General features: G+C 43.6%; 1 protein-coding gene across 1 annotated transcript; it reads right to left on the minus strand.

Moving 5' to 3' along the window:
* On the minus strand, positions 1 to 23,639 carry LOC121680606 (macrophage mannose receptor 1). Its single transcript, XM_042060048.1, has 50 exons — positions 23,404 to 23,639; positions 21,728 to 21,876; positions 21,344 to 21,456; positions 20,962 to 21,089; positions 20,235 to 20,458; positions 19,612 to 19,721; positions 19,147 to 19,265; positions 18,860 to 18,995; positions 18,372 to 18,454; positions 17,937 to 18,056; positions 17,720 to 17,821; positions 17,159 to 17,317; positions 16,875 to 16,957; positions 16,656 to 16,797; positions 16,467 to 16,511; positions 16,059 to 16,226; positions 15,762 to 15,881; positions 15,494 to 15,604; positions 15,364 to 15,396; positions 15,005 to 15,139; positions 14,774 to 14,920; positions 14,523 to 14,657; positions 13,963 to 14,117; positions 13,485 to 13,629; positions 13,281 to 13,335; positions 13,072 to 13,138; positions 12,805 to 12,938; positions 12,659 to 12,702; positions 12,281 to 12,454; positions 10,436 to 10,590; positions 10,003 to 10,116; positions 9,778 to 9,893; positions 9,462 to 9,613; positions 8,773 to 8,978; positions 8,250 to 8,424; positions 7,516 to 7,737; positions 6,844 to 7,013; positions 6,525 to 6,595; positions 6,287 to 6,387; positions 5,897 to 6,016; positions 3,730 to 3,879; positions 3,391 to 3,545; positions 2,893 to 2,992; positions 2,473 to 2,699; positions 2,003 to 2,192; positions 1,649 to 1,897; positions 1,235 to 1,417; positions 922 to 984; positions 499 to 644; positions 1 to 362 (listed from the first exon to the last, which is right to left on the minus strand). Exons 1-50 carry the CDS (start codon positions 23,453 to 23,455, stop codon positions 318 to 320), a joined length of 6,498 nt encoding a protein of 2,165 aa, XP_041915982.1. The 5' UTR covers positions 23,456 to 23,639; the 3' UTR covers positions 1 to 317.
* Between the last annotated feature and the right edge of the window lie 779 nt (positions 23,640 to 24,418).

Here is a 24,418-nt window from a genome sequence, read left to right on the forward strand (position 1 = left end):
AATAATTTATTATTTTTAATTCAATTCATTTAATTCAAAATTTATTTATTTTTTATTACATTTTAATTTCAGCTTAAGTACAGACAAAATATATACAAAGGAATGTTACAATTTCAACAAGAAAATTAATTTGGCACATTTTCAATAAAAGTGGTAAAAATGTCATGTGTTTCATATAATTTGACATGGAAATGTGTTCATAGGCTGAAATACTGAAGCAAACATTTTGGTAATCGAGAGGCAGTGTGATTGCCATGCAGCAATGCCACGTGTACTATACAAGACCAGTGGGATCCAGCCGACTTCACAGAATCCCCTCATGTCTCTGATTCCCCTCCAAAGTTGGGATTACTGAAAGTTGGCTGTAGAGGAACACAACAAACCAGTCTGAATAAAGAAACACATCTCATGCACTCTCACTTATTCTAAACAACATAAACGCCATCCAGTGGCAAACAGGTTTATCTGGGTTTGATCATCTGTAAGTTTGTCACTTACCACGTCAACAGCACTTTTGTCTCGACTCGGGAAGCTTATGGAACTCAATTTCACTCCTCGTACATTAACAACATAGTACAGAAGACCTACAATTAGTCCGACGCATATAATGGCACCAATAATAGCCCCGGCAATTAGACCACCATCTGGAAGAGAATAAAAATCCAGAGCCAGGTCAGTTGAACGAATAAATGGAAACGCCCTCCTAGTTTTATTTCCCAATGTGTCGTATTCTACAGCAAATCCTCACTAAAGTCACTTTTCTCTGCTATAAACATCCTCCACAATTATTACCAATATGCTAAATAATAAACTAAAATGCTATACTAATAAACTTGCATGATGGCAAAATAAATTGCCGTTTAAGTCAACCGATAATGGCTTGTGACTTTCATAATAACTGTTACAATGTTATGAACGTACTGCCGCTTCCTGCAGGAGGATCTGTTGGTACGATGATATTTCCGTCGTCATCAGTGAAGTAGTCTGGGAGAGAACACAGTGTTTTTTTAAACAGATGTCCAGAAAAACATTTAGGAGTAAAATCAAATAATCAACATTAAGGGCCAGTTAGCTTGATCAGTACTAGACTAAAAACTCAAAACTAAAATCTTCAAATTCTCTTATAGTCTAGGACAAGGCTTAACCCATGTGGATTGGAAATCAGCCCTAAATTATTTCAACATTTACTGAACCTATGTAAATATATCTAAAATGTGTAAATAAATGTTTTTACATTGGCGATGCCGACAGATGAAGCCTCGTTTCAGACCGCAGTTGTTGTCGTTCCAGCGGCCATCGTGGTACATCTCCACGCAGTCCTCTCTGCCCAGCTCTCCATCATGGATATTCTCGTTGGGCTCCCCTGGTGCCCAGTTCAAATATCTCACAGAGCTCAGATCAGTCCAGGCCCAACCGTCTGGAGACACCAAAGGACAACACACACACACAAAAAACCAGAGCAAAACATCATTACTTACCTGTAGTTATTAATTGAGTGGGCCATTTTCATGTCCAATCACTGATGGTCGGCTTAGAACACAGAATCATATATTGTGTTCATATGTGAGACGTGTACTGTGTGTGAGTGCGAAAGTGCGATGTTTGGCTGTGTGCGTGTGAGCCTTGGCGTGGTGCTGTGCACACATACAGGAGGTGTCCCTGGTGAGGCCGATCCAGAGGTGATGGTACTTTGTGTAGTTCCACTGCTGGATGAACTCTATTTCGGCCCGGGTGTGGAAGGAGGCCAGCTCGGCTGAGGCCAGTTGGCAGAAGTGCCTCGCCTCGGACCAGGAGTGGCCCTTCTGAGCGTCGTGCACAAAGTAGCAGTGGCGTCCATACGGCCTCCAGCCGGGCAGACACTTCCCATCTCCCGGTGCAGGAGTTGGTGGTGGCTTCTCTGTGGAGACGTACCCAGATTCAGTAAGCCGTGCCCAACCTTAATGACAATGGGCTTTTACAGAGCTCCTTTGATCACTTTGTAAATGTTTAACAAGTGTCTCACCTGAGGAGATCTTGCAGATGTAGGGCTTGGCGGCGTCACAGGCTGTGTCGTTCCAGGTGCCGTAGAAGTGCCCAACTGGGCCGTGTATGGCCACACAGCCCTCTCCTTTGTGATTGGTCGGCTCCCCAGGTCCCCAGTGGGTGAAGAACACAGGCCAGCCGTCAGTCCAGCTGTAGGAATCACTGTCCTCCTGCAGGAGAAAAGCAAACACACAATTAATATCACACACTCTTTAAAAAACAAACACACAATTCATATCACACACTCATTAAAAAGCAAACACACAATTCATATCACACACTCATTAAAAAGCAAACAAACAATATCACATGCTCATTAAAAAAAACACACAATTCATATCACACTCATCACTGGATCAAGAATCAGTATCACTGATTCTAGCCAGTAATTTCTATGGTAAAATGCATTTGAAAACATATCTTAATTTCTTTTCAATTCTGTGGCCATACTTTTTTCCTTAGCCCAATCCAGGAGTCCGACCTTCCCTGCAGCACCGCTCCAGAGATGAAGGCCTGGTCATAGCTCATGTCCACGCTGGCCAGGTTCCCTCCATCCTGCTGGCAGGCGACCTGCGCGGCCTCCCAGGTCTTGGGCTCGAACGCCAGCTTGTAGCAGTTATTATACCAGGAGATGTAGCCTTCTTTACACGGGTTTTTGGATGGAGGAAGGCTACTCGCTGTGAATGTCAAATCACACAAGGTTTGGGCAGTTAGAGGTGAAAATGGACAGTGCTGGTTGACTCTGCTATATGATCCCTCGTAGTGTAATGTAAAATGGAGATGAATGCATGAATATAAGTGGCAAACATCTCATCTTTGTATAGATACAATATGACAATATGTCCAGATGTCCATTCCCCCTGTACTCACATTTTTTCTGGGAGCAGACCCAGCCAAACTCCTGAGTACACGCATCATCGTTCCAGCGGCCTGTCTGATGGTGGGAGTGTGTTATGGCCGTACAGTGCTCCTAAGAAAACAACAGAGTAGAGTCCAGAAGTCACTTTTCTGTTGGTCTTGCATTATTTCTTCACAGTTTTAACCATGCCATGCTATAAACAGCATTCAATGTTTAATCTGTGCTAGATATCTATCTACCAGGTGATAACATCTGCCCTTTATCAGCTAGAAGAGACTTTATTACAGTTGCAAAGGTTTCAGATTGCTGACAAGAATCATCAAACAAGACAATCCATAAAACATTAACCCCGAGATGCTACTGAATTACTCAAAATGGCTGCCGGCCGAATTCAGGCACTAGAACAAATAGAGACTGCAGTATAGTTTCACCAACCATAGCTACTACCAGTGTGGCAGACTAGTCTATGAACGTTTCTGACTGTGAATGTGACTATTTCAGCGTCTCACCTTGCCGTCGTGGTTGTTGGGCTCCTTGTCTGCCCAGTTGGTGTAGAGCACGGGGCTGACTCCATCACTCCAGGCAAACCTGCCCTCGTGAAGGCTATCGGTCAGACCGATCCATACAGGCTTCACCAGGTCCCGCAGGTAACTGGCCACAAAGTCTGTAAAGTTAAGAGAGATACTGTGAGCAAGCTGCCTTTTATATTGCCCCAACAGTTTGCACACACATGAGAACAAAAAAACTAAAGGCATCATCATACAGTGGGATAGACCAGTGCAGTATTATGTTACATGGCAGAATGCCACAGAATGCATTTGAGTTAATGCAGTATGTCTGGGTCTTACCGTTTTCATAATGCGAGTCGATGACAGCCAGGTCTCCCCCATTATCTTTGCACCACTTCCGAGCTGTGTTCCAGTTGGCTTTGAAGTCATTATGGTTGTTGCGATCAGGACCCTTGACCAGGTAGCACTTGCTTCCAATCAGCATCCACCCTGGAGACACCAAAGAGAGGGGTTAGTCGACTCTTTCATGACCTTTTTTGCAATACGTGGAACTCTGGATTTGCTGTAATCATCTTAATATCTTAGTGATCATCAGTTCAGTGAAAGTCTTTTGTAGGGCTGCAACAATTAATCTAAATTAAATTAATCGGCAACTATTTTGATAATCGATTAATCACACACGGACACACGATAATCGGATAATCGATTAATAAGATGCTATTTTTTAAGAAAAATACATAGAAATTCTCTGATTAAAGTATCTTAAACTTGAATATTTTCAGCTTTACTTACTCCTCTATGACAGTGAACTAAATATCTTTGGTGTGTGAACAAAACAAGCAAGGACGTAGGTTTGGTCACAGCTTTGGTAGGGACACATCCACAACTCCTGTAGTCACGATACCAACATTATTGTTTCAATACCAATAGCAAGTGAAGAATCTCGATTTCGATACTATTGCGATTTTTTAAAATTTGATTTGGTTTGTGTGATTTGTGAGATCATTCACATCAGTGGTAATCATAGAATTTGATTGACCCTCCACACACACACACATAGAAAGTGATGGTTGTCATAGGTTTCTTTTTCATATTTTGGAATTCATATAAACTATAAATTTATATTGATAATTATTTATAGTATTTTATGATCTACATGATTACTAATAGCTAAACATATTTAGTAATTTGATTACATCATATTGATTTTTAAATTATTAGGCTACACTTGTCTATATCATCACATTTGGTGTGTAAATCTAAGTGAGTGCCTGTCACTTTAAGAGGAACGTGAATGCTGAAAAATAGTTTCGCAAGTGCAAGGATATGTGGATTCAATTCAGCATGTTTGCTATGTCATTAGATAAAAATAAATGTTAAAAAAGTCAAAGAAAATCTTTCTGGGATGAGATCATAGAAGAGATAAGTGTCTTGCAATGTTCATTTATGAGTATGGAAATGCACCAGTTTATATTTCTTTGCATTGTGCAGGCTACATTCACAGAATATAGGAACAGGAAAATGTCTCGGATTCATTGTTTATTGCGACTGCAAGATTGGTAGCCCAATTAGCCTAACAGTCAGTGATGGTGACTTATAGCCTATGTGACTGTCCGTGCGACACACCCTTATTCAACATGACTCCTAACTTTGGTTGAAAGATTACAGAAGCTAGCTTAGCTATATCCTGGGTAATATCCTAACAGCTAATGCTATTTTACACAGTAAAATACGCATTTGAAAGCCTGGTCACCAGTTGCCAGTTTGTATGGCTAATTATTTTGCCTAGACTGCAATGAAAAAGCTTCGTATTTTGGGATGGCAAAGCTGATCTACAAACCACAAAAAGGGGCAAAGATGTACATGCTGAAGGGCAAAGGGAATATCACAATGTTTTACTCTGGCCTTTTTTGCGATAGTCTATGTATTGGCAGACAGCCCTAACTTACCGTTGTCGTTGACACCCGCTCGCTTGACTGCCGGTGCAAACAAGTAGCCTTTGACACTCGCCGTGCGTGTAGGCCTACTGTAGCGTGCATTGTTTTTCAGCAAATCATATGACGACGTTTTTTGTACTGTTGTGCTGGCTGTCGGAATGATCAGCAGCACAAATAAGTTCGCTAAAATATTGGTGGGGACAATTTTGTCATCTTAAAATATTGATTAGGACTAGTCCTTAGCGTCCCACCCTAAATCTACGGCCATGAAAACAAGGCTAGATGATTTGAAGACATAATCGTGGGCTTTGGAAAACAATGATCAACATTTTATCGATCAAACAACTTACTTACTATCGAGAAAATAATCGTTAGTTGCAGCCCTAATCTTTTGTTTTAGCCCATTAGTTTTAATAAGAAAACTAATACCTAGAGAGTTCAGACATGGCAGTGATAGGAACCGATTTAACTAGAACCATTGCACTGTGATCCTGATATGACTAAAGTAAGTTTGCTAAGGAAGAGCCAGAGTGTTCTTTGGTTGGTATGGGAACCAGAGGTGGTCTCACCTGCTGGGCAGTTTCCGTCCCAGGCTGGGGTGGGTGGGGCAGGGGTGTGGTCATTGCCCGGGTACTTCTTACATATGTAGCCAGCTATGTCTCGGCCACAGTTCACATCATTCCATGAGCCTTATGGGGCAAGTCAGAGGTACACAGCTCAATATAAACATTCAGGGTAGTTTGAGTATCGTTTCAAACATCACTGTCCAAAACAAATGTGAACTAATTATAACTGCCTGTAATATTTGAAAAGACACATAGATAATTGCTGTTGGTGTTTTATTACAATACTTCACATGCCGTCAGTGTTTTATTTCAGTTTTTATTGAGGTTTTTATTTGAATGAAGTGTTAATGTACTACACATACTGTAGTCTTTCTAGTCTACAAGTAAACATACCTGGGTATCTATTAATCTGCACACACTTCTCCTCCCCGTTGGCGTCGTTGGGTTCACCTGGGCCCCAATGGACATACGTCATAGGTGACCCATCCACCCACCTGCAGTGTGGAGGGAGTGAGAGAAGAGATGAAAAGATGGATGGATGGATGGATGAAAACAGCAAAAGAATAAAATGAAAGAATTAAATAGAGTCAGTGATAGCATGTTAGAAACTCTGAATGGTAGAGATACTTACGCATACTGTCCGTTTGCTATTCCAGCCATATACATGCCAAGCCAAGCACTGGCCAGTTGACTTGTTCCCACCTGTGTTGCAGTGACACAGACACACACACACACACGCACGCATGCACACACACACGCACACACGCACACACACACACACACACACACACACACACACACACACACACACACACACAAAAAACTCAAAAACACACACAGAGACACACACATTGTGAACTTTCCAACTTGCATGCATGCATGTCTCGCACTTGCATGGTAGAGTTTATACTGTAAACTCTGAGACAAAAGCGCACTCTCTTGGCACGTACCATGGTGACCACATACGACTGCTCGGCCTCATCCAGGATGGAGACCATCCGGGCTTTCTCAGCATAGCAACGCCGCTTTGCCGTGTGGAAGTCCACGGGGTCGGTGTCATTGAAGAGGTAGCAGATCCCATTGTTCTTCCTCCATCCAGGGTTCGTGCCACAGTCAGGAGCTGAGAAGGGATGACATGAAAAATGAAATTACGCATACACATAAAGCCTTCAACACGCACCTTGTGTGTTTTATGTTTTCTTCTTAATTTTTTTTTTCTTTACTTTTTAAACTATTCTTTGACTATTGCCCTTCTATGCTTTCATCAGATATTCCTGTTTGCTTTTGTTTATGTAAAGCACATTGAATGACCTTTGTGTATGAATATATAAATAATGCGCTATATAAATAAAGTTGACTTGACTTGACTTCAACATAATAGACTACACTATGGAGAATAATCAGTTTTATCAGTTATTTTTACCGATCAATAATAATTTTTCTTCATTGCAAAGTCAATATAAATAGTGTTAAAAGAGTAAAAAAAAGGGGGGGGGGACAGAGACTGAACCCCTGTGGATTACCAGCATAGGAAGCAAGGAAAAACAGCTTGTAGCTAAAGGCCAATTTTTTCTGAACTCGCTTCTGTGCTCTGTGGTGGTCAGTCCAACACCAGCACTCACCTGGGACAGGTGAAGGGGGCACAGGGGGCAAAATGGGGGTCTTGCCCTTGGCGATCATGCAGATCCAGTCCTGGTGAGCGTCGCAGTTTATGTCGTTCCAGAAGGAGGTGCCGTTGTTGGTGGTAATCATCTCCACACACTCCTCGCGTCCCTCGTGGTTGTTGGGCTCCCCAAAGCCCCAGTTAGTGTGACTCACGGCAGAGCCGTCACTCCACTGGTAGCCTGCAGAGTGGACACCAACACTGCTCAGGAAAAGCACATATGCAATTTTCTACTATTCAAGATGTGGTGATGTTACTTGTTAATTAAGATGTACATTGGAGGATGCAGTGTCTCAGCATATACACCTCACACTATTCGTATTTTATTCACAGATGGAAAATCCAGCTTCTGAAAGTACATTTACCTGGCTGAGGAGTTGTGAATGGTTGGAACAAATATGTTTTAGGACTTTTATTTTCTAAAACTGGGTTTCCCATCTTAGATTTTCTCATATCTTATTGATTTTATATGATTTTAACTGAAATATATAGCATCTTAACAGTGTTCAGTAATCCTAATTATGGCATGCCCAGGTGTTACTAATGACATTAATTAAGGTTCTGATTCTGCTACACTTAACTTGAACAGAGACTTCATTAAGGTATTAACACCTGTGCTTGCCCTACTCTTTCATTTCAAAATGGCCGCTTTGAAAAAGGGTTTGAGTGAATGATGCAAATGTGGCCCCTCACCTCCATCCAAGGCGTTGTGCTTCAGGCCGATCCACGAGGTCTTGCCCTTGGTGAAGGACGCCAGGAAGATCTCCTCGTCGCCAGTGTGGATGCTGATCAGGTCGGCCCCCCGCGACACACAGTCCTCGCGTGCCGCCTGCCAGCTCTTCTTCGCGGAGTAGTCCACTGTGAAGAGCTGCTCAGAGAGACAAGACCACGTGTCACAACAGGCAAGTATCAGTCGGGCATCTTTCAGGGAAAACCCTGCAGTGAACCTCTTGGTAATAGTTGATTATATGCAGTAATGTTTGCAATGGCCAGGTTATTAATTTCATTCTGCAAACTAAAATAGTCAAATTAAATTTTTCCCAGATAGCTGCAGTGTATAATAATAGCAGATATAAATAATATATTGTGAGGATGTTCACAGCAGTGACAACTGTTTGGATGGAATTTGTAGACAGAGAGATTGAAAAATATTCCGTTAGACCATGTGGGTCCCCTACATCAAGAGCTCAGAGTGTCAGAGAAGCAACTGTCTAACCCTGTAGCAGTTCCTGTAGTGGGGTTGACCGGTCCAGCCGTTTGCGCAGCCGTCGACAGGAGGGGGGGTGGGGACTCGTGTTGGGGGAGACAGGCCGTTCCTCGGCTTCTCACAGACGAAGGGGCGTGCTTCTGTGCAAACCTCGTTATTCCAGAACCCGGCGATGGGAGCCGTCGCCATGGTGACACAAAACCCTGCCGCATGATCTGCAGAATTTCAAGAGTAAATCATTTTTTTTCTCTCATTTGGTTTTATTTTTGCTGGAACACTGCTACAACTCTGAGGGGGGGGGGGGGGGGGGGGGTGGTAACTGTGGTTGGCTGTGCACCTGCTAATTCTGTCCCTACTGATCTGGAAATCTCATCCATCCTCATCCAGAACACGGCCAATTAGGCTGCTGCTGCCATGACGACAGTCACAGCCCAGGACATGCCCAGCTGGGGTTGTCATTGATGTCCTGACAAGGCTGCGCACAAGAGCTCTGCTCACTTTACCGCACTTACATCAGCGAGATGAAACGTGCACCAGCACATCTGTTCCCCTCCACCCAAATGTACCGTCAAATTATTTAACACTCTGAGACGCCAGCAGCAGCAACCTCCCCACTCTCATTTCAGGCACTAGGTTTTCTTCCAGTGATAAACTGCCTAGCAGCCCGCTGTTCTCAGGTCAGGCAGTGGAGGCCTCACCTGGCTGTTCCCTGTCCCAGTTGGTGAAGGAAAGTGCCATTCCGTTGTCCCAGAAGTAGTCGACCCCTACATTGCCGCCCAGTCCCTTCAGGCCTATCCACCATTCCCCAGTGTACTTCCCCAGGAAGGCTGTGAAGTGGGCTTGCTCATAGCTATCAAAGAGGAAATTACAAATGAGCTCAACAAAATGGCAGGTAAAATGCAAGAAAAGGTACAGTATACAAATAAAAAACAAATCTTGTGACAACATCTAAGTCTAAGTATCGAGAAATCAAGTAATCGAGATCTAAGTATCGAGAAAAGGAGGTTCACTTACACGTCCATGATGTGAAGCAGCGTGCTATCGCTTGCCTCACAGAAGGCTTTGGCCTCGTCCCGTGTCTTTGGGGCCTCCTCAAACCAATAGCAGCCATAGGCGTATGCATCCCAGCCCTGAGGAAAACACCATGGTGGTGGAACATACTTGGACACAAGCATGAACTGTATACAACATATTCACCTCACTTTGTAAGGTGACAAGTGTAGGAAGTCACTGGCTCACCGCTGGACATCCATAGACAGTGGGCTTGACGGAGGGTAGTGGGAAATGTGCTTTGGGTTTCTTGCAAATGTAGGTGTTGAGTTCACTACAGGTGACGTCATTCCACCTTCCCGTCTATAACACAAAGAAACATACGTTTTGACCAGGGAGACTGAGATGATTGCACAACCTGTCCTTAGAATGCGCTTCAGCAGAGATTTAAAAGTCCGGCTTCAGAAAGTAAAAGTCCTGCCAGGTATTGGTTCTACCTGTGCGCTTAACACACATGTGATTGCACTAATTAGCTGATCTACCTGGCTTAAGAATTGTGCTTATTAGAATCGGCTGATAAGTGAATGGTTGGAACCAACATGTGGCAGGACTTTTACTATCTGAAGCTGGATTGTTACACCTCTGCTTGTGGGAAGGGGGGGGGGGGACAGTAATGCCCTACCTGATGGTACATTTCTACACAGTCCTCATTGAAGCCCAGGTGATTATTGGGCTCGCCAGGTGCCCAGTAGGTGAAGGTGACCTGAAAGCTGTCCGTCCAGGTAAAATAACCGGAGAAGGTCAGGTCATTCAGGCCAATCCACACATCAGAGTTGGCTACGGATAAAGCAAGAGAGAAATAGACAGAAAGCACCACTTTAGCTGGGACATTGGATTTGAAGCAAGAGATCCCCAATCCCCCCTCAATTCTCTCGATTTTGAATCCCAGGTGAGCCATGGTTTCTCTGCCAATCCTTAAGCACACAAAGTAGGTGACATACATCAAACATAAACAAAAACTACAAAACAGGCTAGGGTAAGAGTGGAGTGCAGGTAGATGCCTCATCAGGTGTCTATCTGCATGCCTCACTTATTTTAATGCACACATTGAGGAGGCATACATCTTACACAGGGTAAGTGTGGTGTGCATGGGGAAATCCTGACAGATATTCACCATGCATGCCCACTTCTTTTAATGCTACACTCTAGATAGATCCCTCAACCTAGCCATTCACATACATATTTAGGTCAAGAGTGGCGTGTTGGGTGAAGGTCTGGGGGCGAGGTGTGGTTGGTCGTGGTAGTGGGGGATGTGTGCATATGCTGGGGGCCTGGGGGGATGGGAGGCACGCAGGTCCTCCCCTCTGTCAGCTCGTCGCAGTATAACTGCAGGGGCTGGGTGGAACTGTGGCCATTAATGGGTGCCCAGGTTGGCAATCAGTCAGGCAATCAACCAGGCAATCAGTTATTCCTATTATTATACTTATCTTTAATAGAATAATTACAACTCCTCTCCTCTGAAACCCTCCCTCTCTGTGTTCCAGCTTCTCTCCTCCTGGCCCAACAGCAAGCCAGCCTTACACATATGCACACACACACACACACACACTCACACACATACATCCTCACTACCCCTCACCCCCCATCCCCACCCCCATCCCAACACCACCTCATTCACACTCTCAGAGCTACCATCCGCAGCCCCCCCCCCCCCATTCCGGTCATCAATTTCATCCCTGATAATCATATCTGTAATCATCCTGGACGCAAATCATCCTTAGCCTTTCTGTTATTAATGTTATGTTGTGTTATGTTTGTAGAAGCCAAGTCAATGTGATGTCTTGTTAAGAAAAAATAAATAAATAAATAAATAAAATAAAATAAATAAAAAAATGTAAAAAAAGCACACAAAGTAAAAATTGGCTTTCTGTCTTGTTCCGCAAATTATTTCTGAGTATCATTAAGGGAAGCCGTTTAGTCAAAGGACATGTTCCATCTAAAATATACCCCAGACAACAACAAACCCTATCCTCTAGTAATTGTATTGACCGATGCAGTGGTAATTCCTAGCTAAGGTCTCCTGTGCACTGTAGTATAAGTATAAGTATACCCTTTTGATCCCGTGAGGGAAATTTGGTCTCTGCATTTATCCCAATCCGTGAATTAGTGAAACACACTCAGCACACAGTGAACACACAGTGAGGTGAAGTACACACACTAAACCCGGCACAATGAGCTGCCTGCTACAACAGCGTTCGGGGAGCAGCGAGGGGTAAGGTGCCTTGCTCAAGGGCACCTCAGCCGTATTGGTCGGGGTTCGAACCGGCAACCCTCCGGTTACAAGTCCGAAGCGCTAACCAGTAGGCCACAGCTGACCAGCCTGTAGTTTGAATGTTATTCTCTTGCTGTAAGTTGCTTTGGATAAAAGCGCCTGCTAAATGAATAAATGTAAATGTTAACCCAGTCAGCCAAATTATTAATGATGTGCCAGGACAGAATGGCAGAAGCTGTTAGCTGTGTGTCATACCCTGGTAGAGGTAGCTCTCCAGCCAACTCTGCTCGGCCAATGAGGCGATGGACACGAGATCGGCTCCCTCCTTCCCGCATGCGTCTCGTGCACCTCGCCACGTCTTTTTGTCACCATATGGCTTGTAGCAGAACTCCCCAAACTCATACCAGTCAGGCCCTGAGCAACGCAGTTCTACAGAGGGAAGAAAACACAAGGGAGGGCCTTGAGACAGGGCTGGAGAGAGATGACCCCCAGTGCATGTGATGTGATACTACTCAAACACAATATGTGCTACTGCTTCTTGTCAAAACCTAGTTAGAATTAAACAGATTGCTTGTGTCAAATCCTTTCAAGATTACACTGGACAATCACAAGACATCTGGCGATGCTGCTTACCTCCATCTGCAAACTGGAAAGAAATGCCATAGTCTCCATCGAATCTGCGAGGGAGTTAAAAAATGCCATTTTTTTTAAATGGTTACGCTTTTCTTTATTTCATCAGGAAAATCTGGACCTTTATTAAAGAACAAATGGACACGTACTGTTTGGAGGTGATGCCGTTTCTAGTAGAGCCACTGTAGAAGGACTGGCCTGGTGTTTTGATGATCGTGAAGTCTCCTCCATTCTCATTCAGAATCACTCCAGCATGCATGGCAGCTGCACAGATGGTAGAGTCCTAAAAAGAGAAACACACACACACACACACATAATGGTTCCCACTCAATACTGCATTCCATTTGGCAAAGGTATATTCCATGCTGGGAACATGCAGTGTTGCAAACACGTGCGTTTTGTAGGCATTCACTTACACCCCGATATGTCAATGTTCCGTACACACTGTATGGCTCACGAGCACATCCGGCCGGACAGTGTAACCTGGGTAGATGTGCACATTGAGATATGTTTCACTTGTTCACATCATCATCACATAGAACATTTTTCACAACACATTAACACGGTTACAAAGCCAAACATGAACGGATGAGTGGAAGCATTGCTATAATGGAGTCTGACTCACGTTTTTTTTTCAGTTGCATGGTCCAACCATATTGTTGAATCACAGTTTATGGCATCTGTATGAAACGAAAGAAAACGGCACTAATTAATACAAATTATTTATTTAATTTAATTTAATTTAATTATCCTTACTTTTGACATTGACAGTGATCTTGTTACTGTACAGTACTATTTACTGTTACTTGTAAATACTGCATAGACGCACAGTCAGAGACACAGCCCAGGATGTCAAACCGCAGTCCAGTCTGTCCATTCCAGGCCACTGGCAGGATGCGGACGTAGCGCACGGAGACAGGTGTCCCCAGGAGCTGTGTCTCAGGAGTGGTGTTGTCCACACTGCCTGGATACTCCTGTAGGGGACACATCCACAAACGCCACTTCAGACAAGCCTACAGCCAGGTGACACACTCACTGTATCTACTCACATGAAACTTGTGATTTGGCTGTAATGAAGAATATACAGTATGGACAATTCTGTCACCATTATCTCATACACAAAGGAAACTTGAAAGCACATGTCCCTTTAGGGGCTCTGTAGGTTGATAAGAATTATATGGATAAAGTTTGAACTTGTTCATTATGTTAGAAACATTTTTTTATTTATTGTTTTATTCTTGGGACAGTTCAGTTTCAGTCAGTCTGGAAAATAGAGGATTCTACTTGCTAAGTCAAGTGTGGTTTACCCCTCCATCCTGTGTGTAGTCAGTCCACTGCAACCCATCTATACTGGTCTGGACTTTGAATGTGGTGACCCAGTGGTCTGCAGTAGGGCACCCTTGGACCACTACTCCTGTGATCTTCTTTGAAGCGCCTAAGTCCACCTGGATCCAGGAATTAGCTGCAAAAGGTGGTTAAGTTTCACACAAGTGGGGCTTCAAATGCACACAACACACAGATATTGACACCCAAAGTGATTGGAGCTTATCTGGACTGGAGGAATAGGTGGCGACAGTAGGTTTTGTGAGTTAATTCATCATCACATGTGAAAATGGATAGTGTGTTTTCAAACTGGTTCATATATTCCCTTGCTGAAGTAGAGTAGGTCAAAATAGTAGGTAGAAATATGCTTTCAATTTGACATTAAAGAGGGTTTTTTGTAAATAATTGTAAAAAAGGGCAAATTAAATTGACCAATATTCCATTTATAAAAGTAATAAAAGGGGAAAATATCCAAGGGGACTTTTTATAGGTACTGTATCTCTGTGCACTGTGTCATGTTTGCCCGAGGTGAGACCACACTCACCGGAAGTAGAGGGCATCCAGCAGGAGGCGCCGTTGAGCCGAGCCTGGGCTGGACCTTTGCCATTGATGGAGGAGGAGGCCGAGAGCATGGCGTCGGTCACATTCCCATCCTCCACGCCCAGTCCTCTCAGACACACTGCAAAACAAAACGCCCTCTCCAGTTAAAATACACAAGTAGCCTGAGACAGCATGTCCAGATAATTGGTGGAGCAGCAGGATTATGGAAAGGCAAAAACAAACCCCAATACCTACCATTATCTACGCAGCTGTACACCACCTCTAGGTATTTGGAGATTGTTGGGCAGGGGTCCGGGTCTGCTCTTCCCATCAGGAAACAGAAGGCTCTGTTGTCACAGTGTTTCCTGGCTATAGGCAGAAAGCCCTGCACAGTGCAAGACCCTGCACAAATAAAAGAACAAGAGAGTTCATTAAGCAGAATGGCACCTTTTCAGTGAAAATAACATCCATTTCAGAGTGTATTACCTGTGGATCCCTCATTGAAAGGGCAGATCTTGTCACTCTTGCGGCCGAAGAAAGCTGATTGGATGTCGATGACGCTGTTATGTGGGCAGTGGAGCACAATGCTTGAGCCCTCGCAGGCGAGACCGGTGAGGAAACCTGTAGGGGACCAGCAGTATCCACAACCAAGTCAGCTACATCGGCACAGTACTGACCACTCCATGCAACATGCACATGGACTTCACTGAGTCCATTACTATACTTCTGACATGACAACACAGCACACACTTCGATTTTTGTTTCCATTTTATGAAGCGAAGTAGGATCATCAATATCAATATCATTCTCCACACAATGAAGAGTCATGCCATAGACTATCATACCATCATGAGGTGGAGGGGGCTCTGGAGTGTTTCCTGTTTAAGAGACACAAAGAAAACTGTGTTTCTCACTGAGGCAAACCGTGTACACTAAGTCATGGGTAAAAAGGGTTAAAAAAAAAACATTCAGTACCTCTTCGTTTGCAAATATAACCTCTGTCATAGTCACAGTTATCATCATTCCAGAGGCCACTACTGATAAGAATATCGAGGCAGTCTTCTCCATAATAATCATCAGGATTGCCTAAAAGAAAACACATTCAGGTGAAAACAACCATGTTTGCTTGCAACAGATGCTATATGAAGCAGAAGTTTTCTTAGGATAAGAGTAGATGAGAAGCAGTGGTCAGTGTCTCACTCCTTTCCTCTCTTCATCCAGCCTCTCGCAGCAGCGCTCTCACCTGCGTTCCAGTTGATGTAGCGGAAGGGGGATCCGTCGCTCCACTCCCAGCCCCCCTCAGTCACAGAGTCATGGCCTCCCATCCACAGACCCACGCCAGTGGGGATCTGCGTCACTATAGCTGGAGGTACACAAAGATCACAAGATGTTATGTTCAAAAGATAATACTGTCATGACCTTGACTGGACAGCATGAGACTGGTGTTGACATATGAATGAAAGGTTTTTTGGGTTAAAGGAGAGATTATGGATGAAGCATGAATGCTGATGAAGTTTGTTTTGAATGAATGCTGTCCTACAATGGATGAAGGCCTGCTCAAAGGGTTCGGTGATGCTGAGCAGGTCGCCCCCCTGGTTGACACAGTCGGCCCTGGCGTCCCTCCAGGTCCTCATGGACAGGGAATTCACGAGGTAGCAGTAGTCGTTGAAGGGATCGGATAACCAGGTGCCGCACTTCTCATTCCAGCCTACAGGTGGCGTAAGGGGTGGGACACAGAGAGCCAACACCAAAGCTTATGGTACTGTTGCTTCCAGCATTACTGTACTCACATCTACGAGCCACACATCTACCATCACTAGCATGTCCATGTGATAACGTTAGTGACCATAGGCTAAAATTAGTAAGAAACAATATGAAAATACTACATTTATCAAACACCACCTCAGCATGATAATACCAGATGTAGTGGTGAGCAGTTTGCTCTTACCTGGACCTGAGGTTGGGGGAACAGGTGGTGGGCCCTGGCCTTTGCCTAAAGACAGAGGAAGAAAGGGTGCATTCATTGTAGATACATAGAAAAAACTGTAAAGTCACGAAAGTTGAATTGCTAATGCCACAATGTCAGGGCGTTCGTGCGAACATTGCAGTGCCCGCCTGGGTCGGAAACGTTCCTCACCTTTCTGGCAGATGAAAGGAAACGAGTAGGCACAGTTCTGATCATTAATTGAGCCAGGGCTGTAGTGCTCCACGCCACGAATGAAGACGCAGTCTTCGTTTTGCCAGTTGTCTGGTTGATGTGGCTCCCAGGGTAAGAAATCCTGCAGGAACAAAGAGAATTTGACATGTCTGGGATCCGACTCCTACAATGTCGTCTATCTGCATGGCTTTCACTTACCGGCGCACTGCCATCAGTCCACACCCAAGTGTTCTCAGTCTGAATGTCGTTTAGGCCGACCCATGAGGTCCGTGGCATGTGTGCTGTACAAAAGCAGTCAGAAACACTCAAGGGCTTCTCAAGGGCTTCAAATGAATATAAATAACATTCCACAGTACCGGTATTTACTTTTTCACAGCAAGCCAAACTGGTATCTGGACAAATTTAACACCAATCATGCCCAGGATTTGTCCTGAGAGGTATGGAAACTAGAGGTGTCTGGATACCCTGTGCTGATGTCTTACCCATGATGAAGCTCATTTGCTCTTGATTGTGGACGCTGGCCAGGTGACCGCCATGCACAACACAGTACTGTTCTGCGTCATTCCAGGGCATGACATCATCGCTCTCGAAGTGGTAGCAGTAGTCATTATACAGCAAGTAGCCCTGGTCACAGTGGGACTCTGGGGGAAGAGGAGGAAGCCACAGCTCATCGGCACAGTTTGGGTCTGACACCCCGATGCATCATAACAGTCATAAATGCACAAACAAACAAATCTCAGGCTCTTAGAGTCTTTGTTAATGAACTGAATGAAAAAATTGTGTTTGAAAAAAGACAAAAACACAGATCATATGGTAGCTGAGGTTCTGGAGTTTAAAGTCATAAAACAGTAAAAATAGAAAAAACTACACACTCAAATCTGTGCAATATATATTTTTTCAATTCAAATCTGCAAACTTTTGGTCATAGACCTGCCTCAGGCAGAGTAGTTAAACTTTCTTTTCCCCCTCCCAAAGACCGGTATATGCCATATTGAGCATTAATCTTTGTTTTTATGGATGTAATAACATTACAGTAATCTGACCTGGAGCTGGCGTGGGTTTGACGTTTTGGCCACCAGACATTTTACAGATGTAACCGAGTCTCTTATTGCAGGTTGTGGTCTCCCATTTGCCATTGTAATTTCCTGGGGAAAGTGAAAGGTTGTTCAAATCAAAAGCTAAGGTCACAGGATCAACAGCAAAGTAATGTAAAGAATAAAAATGTGTCTGGGTGTTTCTGGGAGTAAATTTCTTCCTCACCTGTGTAGATCTGACCACAGTCCCACATGTTAGCTGTATTCTGGGGGAAACCGTTCCTCCAATTTGAGAATTCCAACGGGGTCTTATCAACCCACTGGATATTGCCATCCTGGTTCTTATCTGATGGTAGCAAAACACAGGTTTATATTTAAAGAAAGCTTGTGTTCAGGGTGTATTGGCTTTAATATGTACAAAGGCCAAACTTACATACAGGGGGAAGTGGAAATTAATTTTCTTTAACTTTTTTCTATGTTTTATGTCATGTTCATGTACTTTTTGTTTGTGTTTACCATGTGCCTTATCTTGCTGTGTCAAAGCTACAAAGTTCTCAGTAACAGTCAAATCTTTTCAATATTGTTATGATTGTTTTGTTGTGCTTGTTCTCATTTTGTGATTGAATATTCAGTCAGTAAAGACAGTCTCAACTTTCCTTACCTGAGAGGCCAATCCAGATATCAGGAATTTCCACTTGGTGAAAATCAGGGAGCTGGGCATTAATGTAGAACTGTTCCTCTGCACTGAAAACAGGTCTACTGTAAGCATCTGGAATATGCAATATATTCACGACCTAACAGCCAGACCTCATCTCACCTCATCCACATAATTAACAATCATTACTTTATAAAAAAAGCACATTATAGTAGCAAAGCATTAATAAAAATATATAAGTCCGACACAGCCTAAATGTGTGAAATTAAGGTTTTCTGCAGTTATTTATGAGAACATAATGATTGTTTATCTCCTATTCACCTACAAAGTTTTTGGGCCTGTTCCCTATTGTATTTTAACACTACACACACACACACACACACACACACACACACACACACACACACACACAAGCTGTTTTAAAACTGTAAAATTAAAGCATGAGCATAGGCCCAGCAGGGGGCCCTATAGCCCTTCCCACTGTCTGTTCTCACTTCTTAATGGTGACCAGGTTGGCCCCCATATCAGTGCACTTGGTGAAGGCATCGTTCCAGGTGGTCAGCAGATTGGGGTTGTTGACAACCCAGTAGCAGTTCCCGGCGAAGCTGAGCCACCCAGCAGGGCAAATGGCTGTGGGCAGGACAAACACGTTAAACTATTCAAGTGACCATGTTAAGTTAAAAGCTCTTGGTAAGACGAGACAGGTCACGCCAGGCTAGGTTACGAGAGATCAAGTTCAGTGATAAGGTCAGGAGGAGTGTTTCTTCAGATGTGGACTTACTGTTCAGTCCACGCTTGCACATGTACGGTCGCTCATGACGGCACACGTGGGTCTTCCATTTGCCAAAATTTTCTCCGACTGCCTTCATGGTCGCTGTGCACAGTCCGTTCGCTTTATCGCTGTCAGAGGAACCCAAACAATTAGTTGACGATGACAAAATCCTACTGACCACAACCACATGTCCATGATAGTCGATGTGTATGTCCTCAATAGCTTCACAGGGATGAGATCACTGTGACAGAATGTATCATTCCGAGCACACCCTCTATTGCTTAACAGGAGCAGAGATTGACTGACACAGAAAACCATTGGGCAAAACCTACCAACATCATTTTTTTTTTTTTTGTGAAAACCTGCTAATACTCCCACTGCTCCCTCTGGACTGCTATTGTTACCTCTGTGTGGTGCTTATGCTGTCAGTCAGTTATTGTTCCAACTACAGTGTGAATAGAGAGACGTGTTCACCTTTCGTCTGGCTGACCTTGTGCCCAGTTGGTGTATGTGCTGGTGCTGCTGTCTGACCAGCGGAATTGAGTGCTGTCAGCCTGGACTTGGCAGGAGAGGGTGTTGCAGGCCTGTAAACAACAGAGAGGACGGTGGACATGCCAAACCGGAATTTATTTATCACTTTTCTTTTACTCATATATATCAAATAAAATATTTGATATATATGAGTAAAAGAAAAGTGATAAATCATCTCTGGCTACTCAAATTAGAGCATATGCTCCTCCGCAGAATGTCCCACAGAGATGAAAGATTGATGTGATAAGTGTACTTCAGTTCCATACTTGAAATGCTGTAATAAACACCCTCACTAGATGGAGCTGTGAGTCAGGGGGTTGAGTGGACAATCCCCATGGTGTCACTGATTAATGTGTTCTTGAAATTAAATGTGTGTGTGAATGTGTGTGTATGTGTGTGTGTGTGTGTGTGTGAATGTGTGTGTGTGTGTGTGAGATAGAGAGAGAGAGAGAGAGAGAGAGAGAGAGAGAGAGAGAGAGAGAGAGAGAGAGAGAGAGAGAGAGAGAGAGAGAGAGAGAGATCCTCTGGATGTGAGGCATTGATTCTAAACCAGGGACTGTTCTCACCAGTGTAGAGTAGCCAATCCAGAGGTCAAATGCGTTGGTATCGAGACGGCTAGTGACATACTGCTCCTCTTCTGCAGAAGTGATGGACACCAGGTCCCCGCCTTGTGCTATGCAGTCAGTGCGTGCTGCTAGCCAGCTCTTCCTCAGGTCGAAGCGGATCTTGTAGCAGTTGGACTGGTATGGCAGCCAGCCATTAGTCTCATCACACACGACTGTAGGGTTAGCTGGGGAGACACAATGTGGCAAAACACTAATTGTTGTCAATGTGAAGTGTGATTTATTTGGTCTTTTTTGTCTTCATATTGGAGGATACCATATACCACTTCAGTAATTTTGACAGATTATTATTAGCTGCAGATTTTTAACATATAAATACAAATATGTACTCTAAAAATAGTTGTGTGATCATAGGTTTATGTTAGTGAAATCTGTGTTGCTTTAACAGGTGGTGTTCTGATATTGGCTGAGTATCGGCTGTGAATGGCTATTCGCCTTATTCATCCGGCGGCCATTGTAAGCCAGAACGAGGCTACAGGGTACACTTGCCATCACACCTTAGTCCAGCAGATGGCGGTAATGCACTCCGTTTGCAAACTGCCAAAAAAAAAACTTGCAGAAGAAGGTTACTCTGGCAGACCAGCAGACAAGCGAGCGAACCCTTCTTCTCCTGTTTGTTCTGGCTTACAATGGCCGCCAGATTAATTAAGGCAACATTATATGGACTTACGATTTTCACGCTTGCAAATATACCGCCGTCTGACTCCACAACCCTCGTCGTTCCACCGGCCATTGGTGTCCGCCTGTCCACAGTGCTCATCGCCCTGCCAATTATCAGGCTGGTTGGGCCTCCAGTACCTATGGTAGGACACATAAAACAGCATTATGCCCATCCAATGTAAACACCCACAAAACAACCTATAGATACACATGCAAGGCACACATATAAACTTAATCACACAGACACTGACCATTTCAAGCAGAAGACATACAAACAAACCATATTCTATACAGACTATGTGGTGGAGCTTGACCATGTCCATGTCCATGTCCAGACCATGCAAATTTAGTTGAATATTGATTCTAATTCCATATGCAGGTCAGACACTTACGCCAGAATGGGGTTCCACACAGAGCCGTCCGTCCACTCCCAAACACCCTCCTCAGCAATGTCATTCAGACCAATCCAGTAAATCTGTCCTCCCACCTGAGTGCGGACCCAATCCTACATGACGGGTAAGCAGGAAAAGATGTGGAAAAAGAAAGAGGACAGAAATGAGAAAATGAGAGAAAGAGAGAGGGAAGAGAGATCTGAGTTGTTATCTTAAGTAACATGTTATATAACATGAGATAAGCCATATCTTGTAACACTTGGGGCCTGATTATGTCTCTGTCTGGTCACATTATGGTATGTCTGGTTATTTCTATGTCTGGTTATGGTGCCTTTGTGGTGCTACTGTATAACCAGGACTGATGGCAGTGAAACGGCTTCTTACTCTCTCAGCGTGGCTTGTGATGCTCATCAGATTGGCATCCTTGTTTGTCTCGCAGTCTGTGCGCGCATCGTTCCAGTTCAGGGTGGACGTGGAGAAGAAGTAACAGCGGTTATCGTAGGGTCTCCATCCGGTCTCACACTCACACCAGGCTGAGGGACACACATTCATTAAGATTTACAGCAGTCAAGTACATCGCCAAAACAACATATGACCACTGGTGGATAATGATATTACCCTTTTTGTTTAATTCTTGATTTAATCTGACAGGGATTGATATTGATTCTGATTGATTGATTTGGTAAATATAACAGAATGAGGCTAAATGAATGTTAACATGTAGTCAGGGGCAGTGACAAGCCCCTGTCCCCAGAAATGGTAAAATATTGCTGTCAAAATCATATACTGTGACAAACATTTATGACAGCGGTTCCCAACCTTTTTTGGCAGGTGACCCTATTTTGATGTCACAAAATGTTGCCGACCCCAATCATTCACATGTTGCGAGAGAGAGAGCGCAACTCATTTCTGCTATAATATCCAGACGAAAGCGGTACTTTGATTTTCCCCAAATGTCCTTGCGTGCCTAGTTATTTTGCTACTTTGTTTCGAACATTGATCAAGCATAATTCCGTCAATCAAACATGTCATGGGGGCTGTTTAAATTTATTTTACTTAGTTAGATTGTAATGAAGGATCAGCTACTTAACTTGGATATCATAGGGTTTTAATATATATATATATATATATATATATATATATATATATATTTATTTATTTATTTTATGTAATGTACTGGTCAGCTGACCCCATTGAATTTCAGGTGACCCCACATGGGGTCCCGACCCCAAGGTTGGGAAACGATAGATCATGACCTGAATCACAATATGTCACAATATGACAATGTCTGAAACGCTTAAATATTTACAAGGATGATAATTTTGTGTCTATATTGCATTGTTTTATTGCTCATTTGCTGGTGTTAATACCCATCTGATGGAGATAAGCACTTACTTCAGGCAGCTAGTGCCATAAAATCCTTGTGACCGAACAGCGCATCAAGGGATTATACATTTTTTTTGATGCATAAGCAAAGCGTGTGGTGTTGCTAATGTTTTACCCCAGAGTTATTCACTTTGTGATGGGACCCATAAAGAGTCACCTGCTCCTCAGGCCGTCTGCTTACGGTAGCATCAGTCACTGTATTTACCTCATACTGTAGATATGGTCATTTAAGATCTTCACAGACAAGATCTTCACCAAGCAACACCATTATTGACAAGTAGTGAGTGAACATCATTACCATGTCTGTCATTGCTCCCCTTCTAAGTTTGTCAGACCAAGTACCCCTTGGCTGATATAGACATGCCATGTCGCCATGTTTTTGCAAACAAGCAAATTGTTTGCTTGATCAATCAAACTGTTAGAGTGGCTGATAATGTATAAAATGACTTTGCAATGCTGTAATGCTGTAAAATAGTCGTGTCAGATTCAAATATTTAGTTCAAATTTGGCATAGAAAAAATTTGCCAAAACCCCTGCAGTAACCTTGAAGAGCCCCTGTTGAAGATCTCTGCTCTAACATACATGAGATGTTCTAAAACACAATACAAATGATTATGATTTCGCAAACATCATAGACCATCAAAAAAGCTCAAACTGTTCTGTGGGAGACTCACCTGTACTGAGAAGAGCACAGGAGGTGGCGAGTAGCAGGAAAGCACCTCTCATCCTCCTCTCCCACTTTCAGCTTGATTACCACTCCTGTTGGATCACAAGTATGAGACGATATGATTGAGCGTGGCTGTCTGGTTGTGTCCAGGAGCAGGCCAGCTTAGTTCATTCTGTGCGTTTGAGCGTCAGGTGTGTTAAGAGTGGCCCAGTGTTACCTGCAGCTGCCACTCAACACAAGTGTGAGCATCCTCAGGTGATGCGACGTCTTTTCACACATACTCTGAGGTCCAAAGATTACAGGCAGTAAAAAGTGGGGGCCTAGCAGTTATTACATAAAAGTACACAAGCTGTCCATCCTTTCAATCCAAAAACTTCTGTGGACGGGCACAGAGATAAACATTGTGATTATTAAAGGAATCATCATATAACTCAAATTATCAAATAACTGGTGTTCTGGGAGCAGCATGGTCTCCTGACCATCTCTTGAGATTTAGGTATGTGATATACAGTACTGTGAAAAAGTCTTAGGCCACCTTACATGTTTTGCCTTAGCAATGGACCATATGTCACTCTCTTTATGATAATTCCACCTGGAAATACAAGAAACATGTATACAGTACTTTAAAAAAACATAGTAGATTAGATTTCTTCTGGTTCCAGTCTGATTTCAGTCGTAGGCCACAACAAATGTGCTGTTCTAGCAGTGCTATGATAACCAAGCTGTTGACAGAGCCGTCGTTCCCCAGCCAGACCACTGAAAAGCATGCCCACCGCTAGGAGCTGTTGGCACATCCAACAAATGTGTCAGAATGAGAAACAAAACCAGCTGGCTCCGTCAACAGTTTCCCCCAAGCAATTCTAACACTGATATTATTCTAACACTGATAAAACATATCTAATGGTGGCCTAAGACTGGAAGCAGAGTGAGAGGTTCACATACAGTATGTATGCTTTTTAAGGCTGTGCACATATTTCCTGTATCAGGACTCCCACTCTAAGTCCAGTGTAAAATTCCATGAC

The sequence above is a fragment of the Alosa sapidissima genome, chromosome 13 (assembly GCF_018492685.1).
Source record: "Alosa sapidissima isolate fAloSap1 chromosome 13, fAloSap1.pri, whole genome shotgun sequence".
NCBI lineage: Eukaryota > Metazoa > Chordata > Actinopteri > Clupeiformes > Clupeidae > Alosa > Alosa sapidissima.

Excerpts from the sequence above, each read along its gene's own strand:
- LOC121680606 (XM_042060048.1), bottom strand. The coding sequence starts at position 23,455 with ATGAGAGGTGCTTTCCTGCTACTCGCCACCTCCTGTGCTCTTCTCAGT. Across the intron at positions 18,455-18,859 it reads AACCTGGTCACCATTAAGAA|TGCAGAGGAACAGTTCTACA; the intron begins GTGAGAACAGAC and ends ACCTGTTTTCAG. Across the intron at positions 16,798-16,874 it reads GGACTGATGGCAGTGCGCCG|GATTTCTTACCCTGGGAGCC; the intron begins GTAAGTGAAAGC and ends TTGTTCCTGCAG.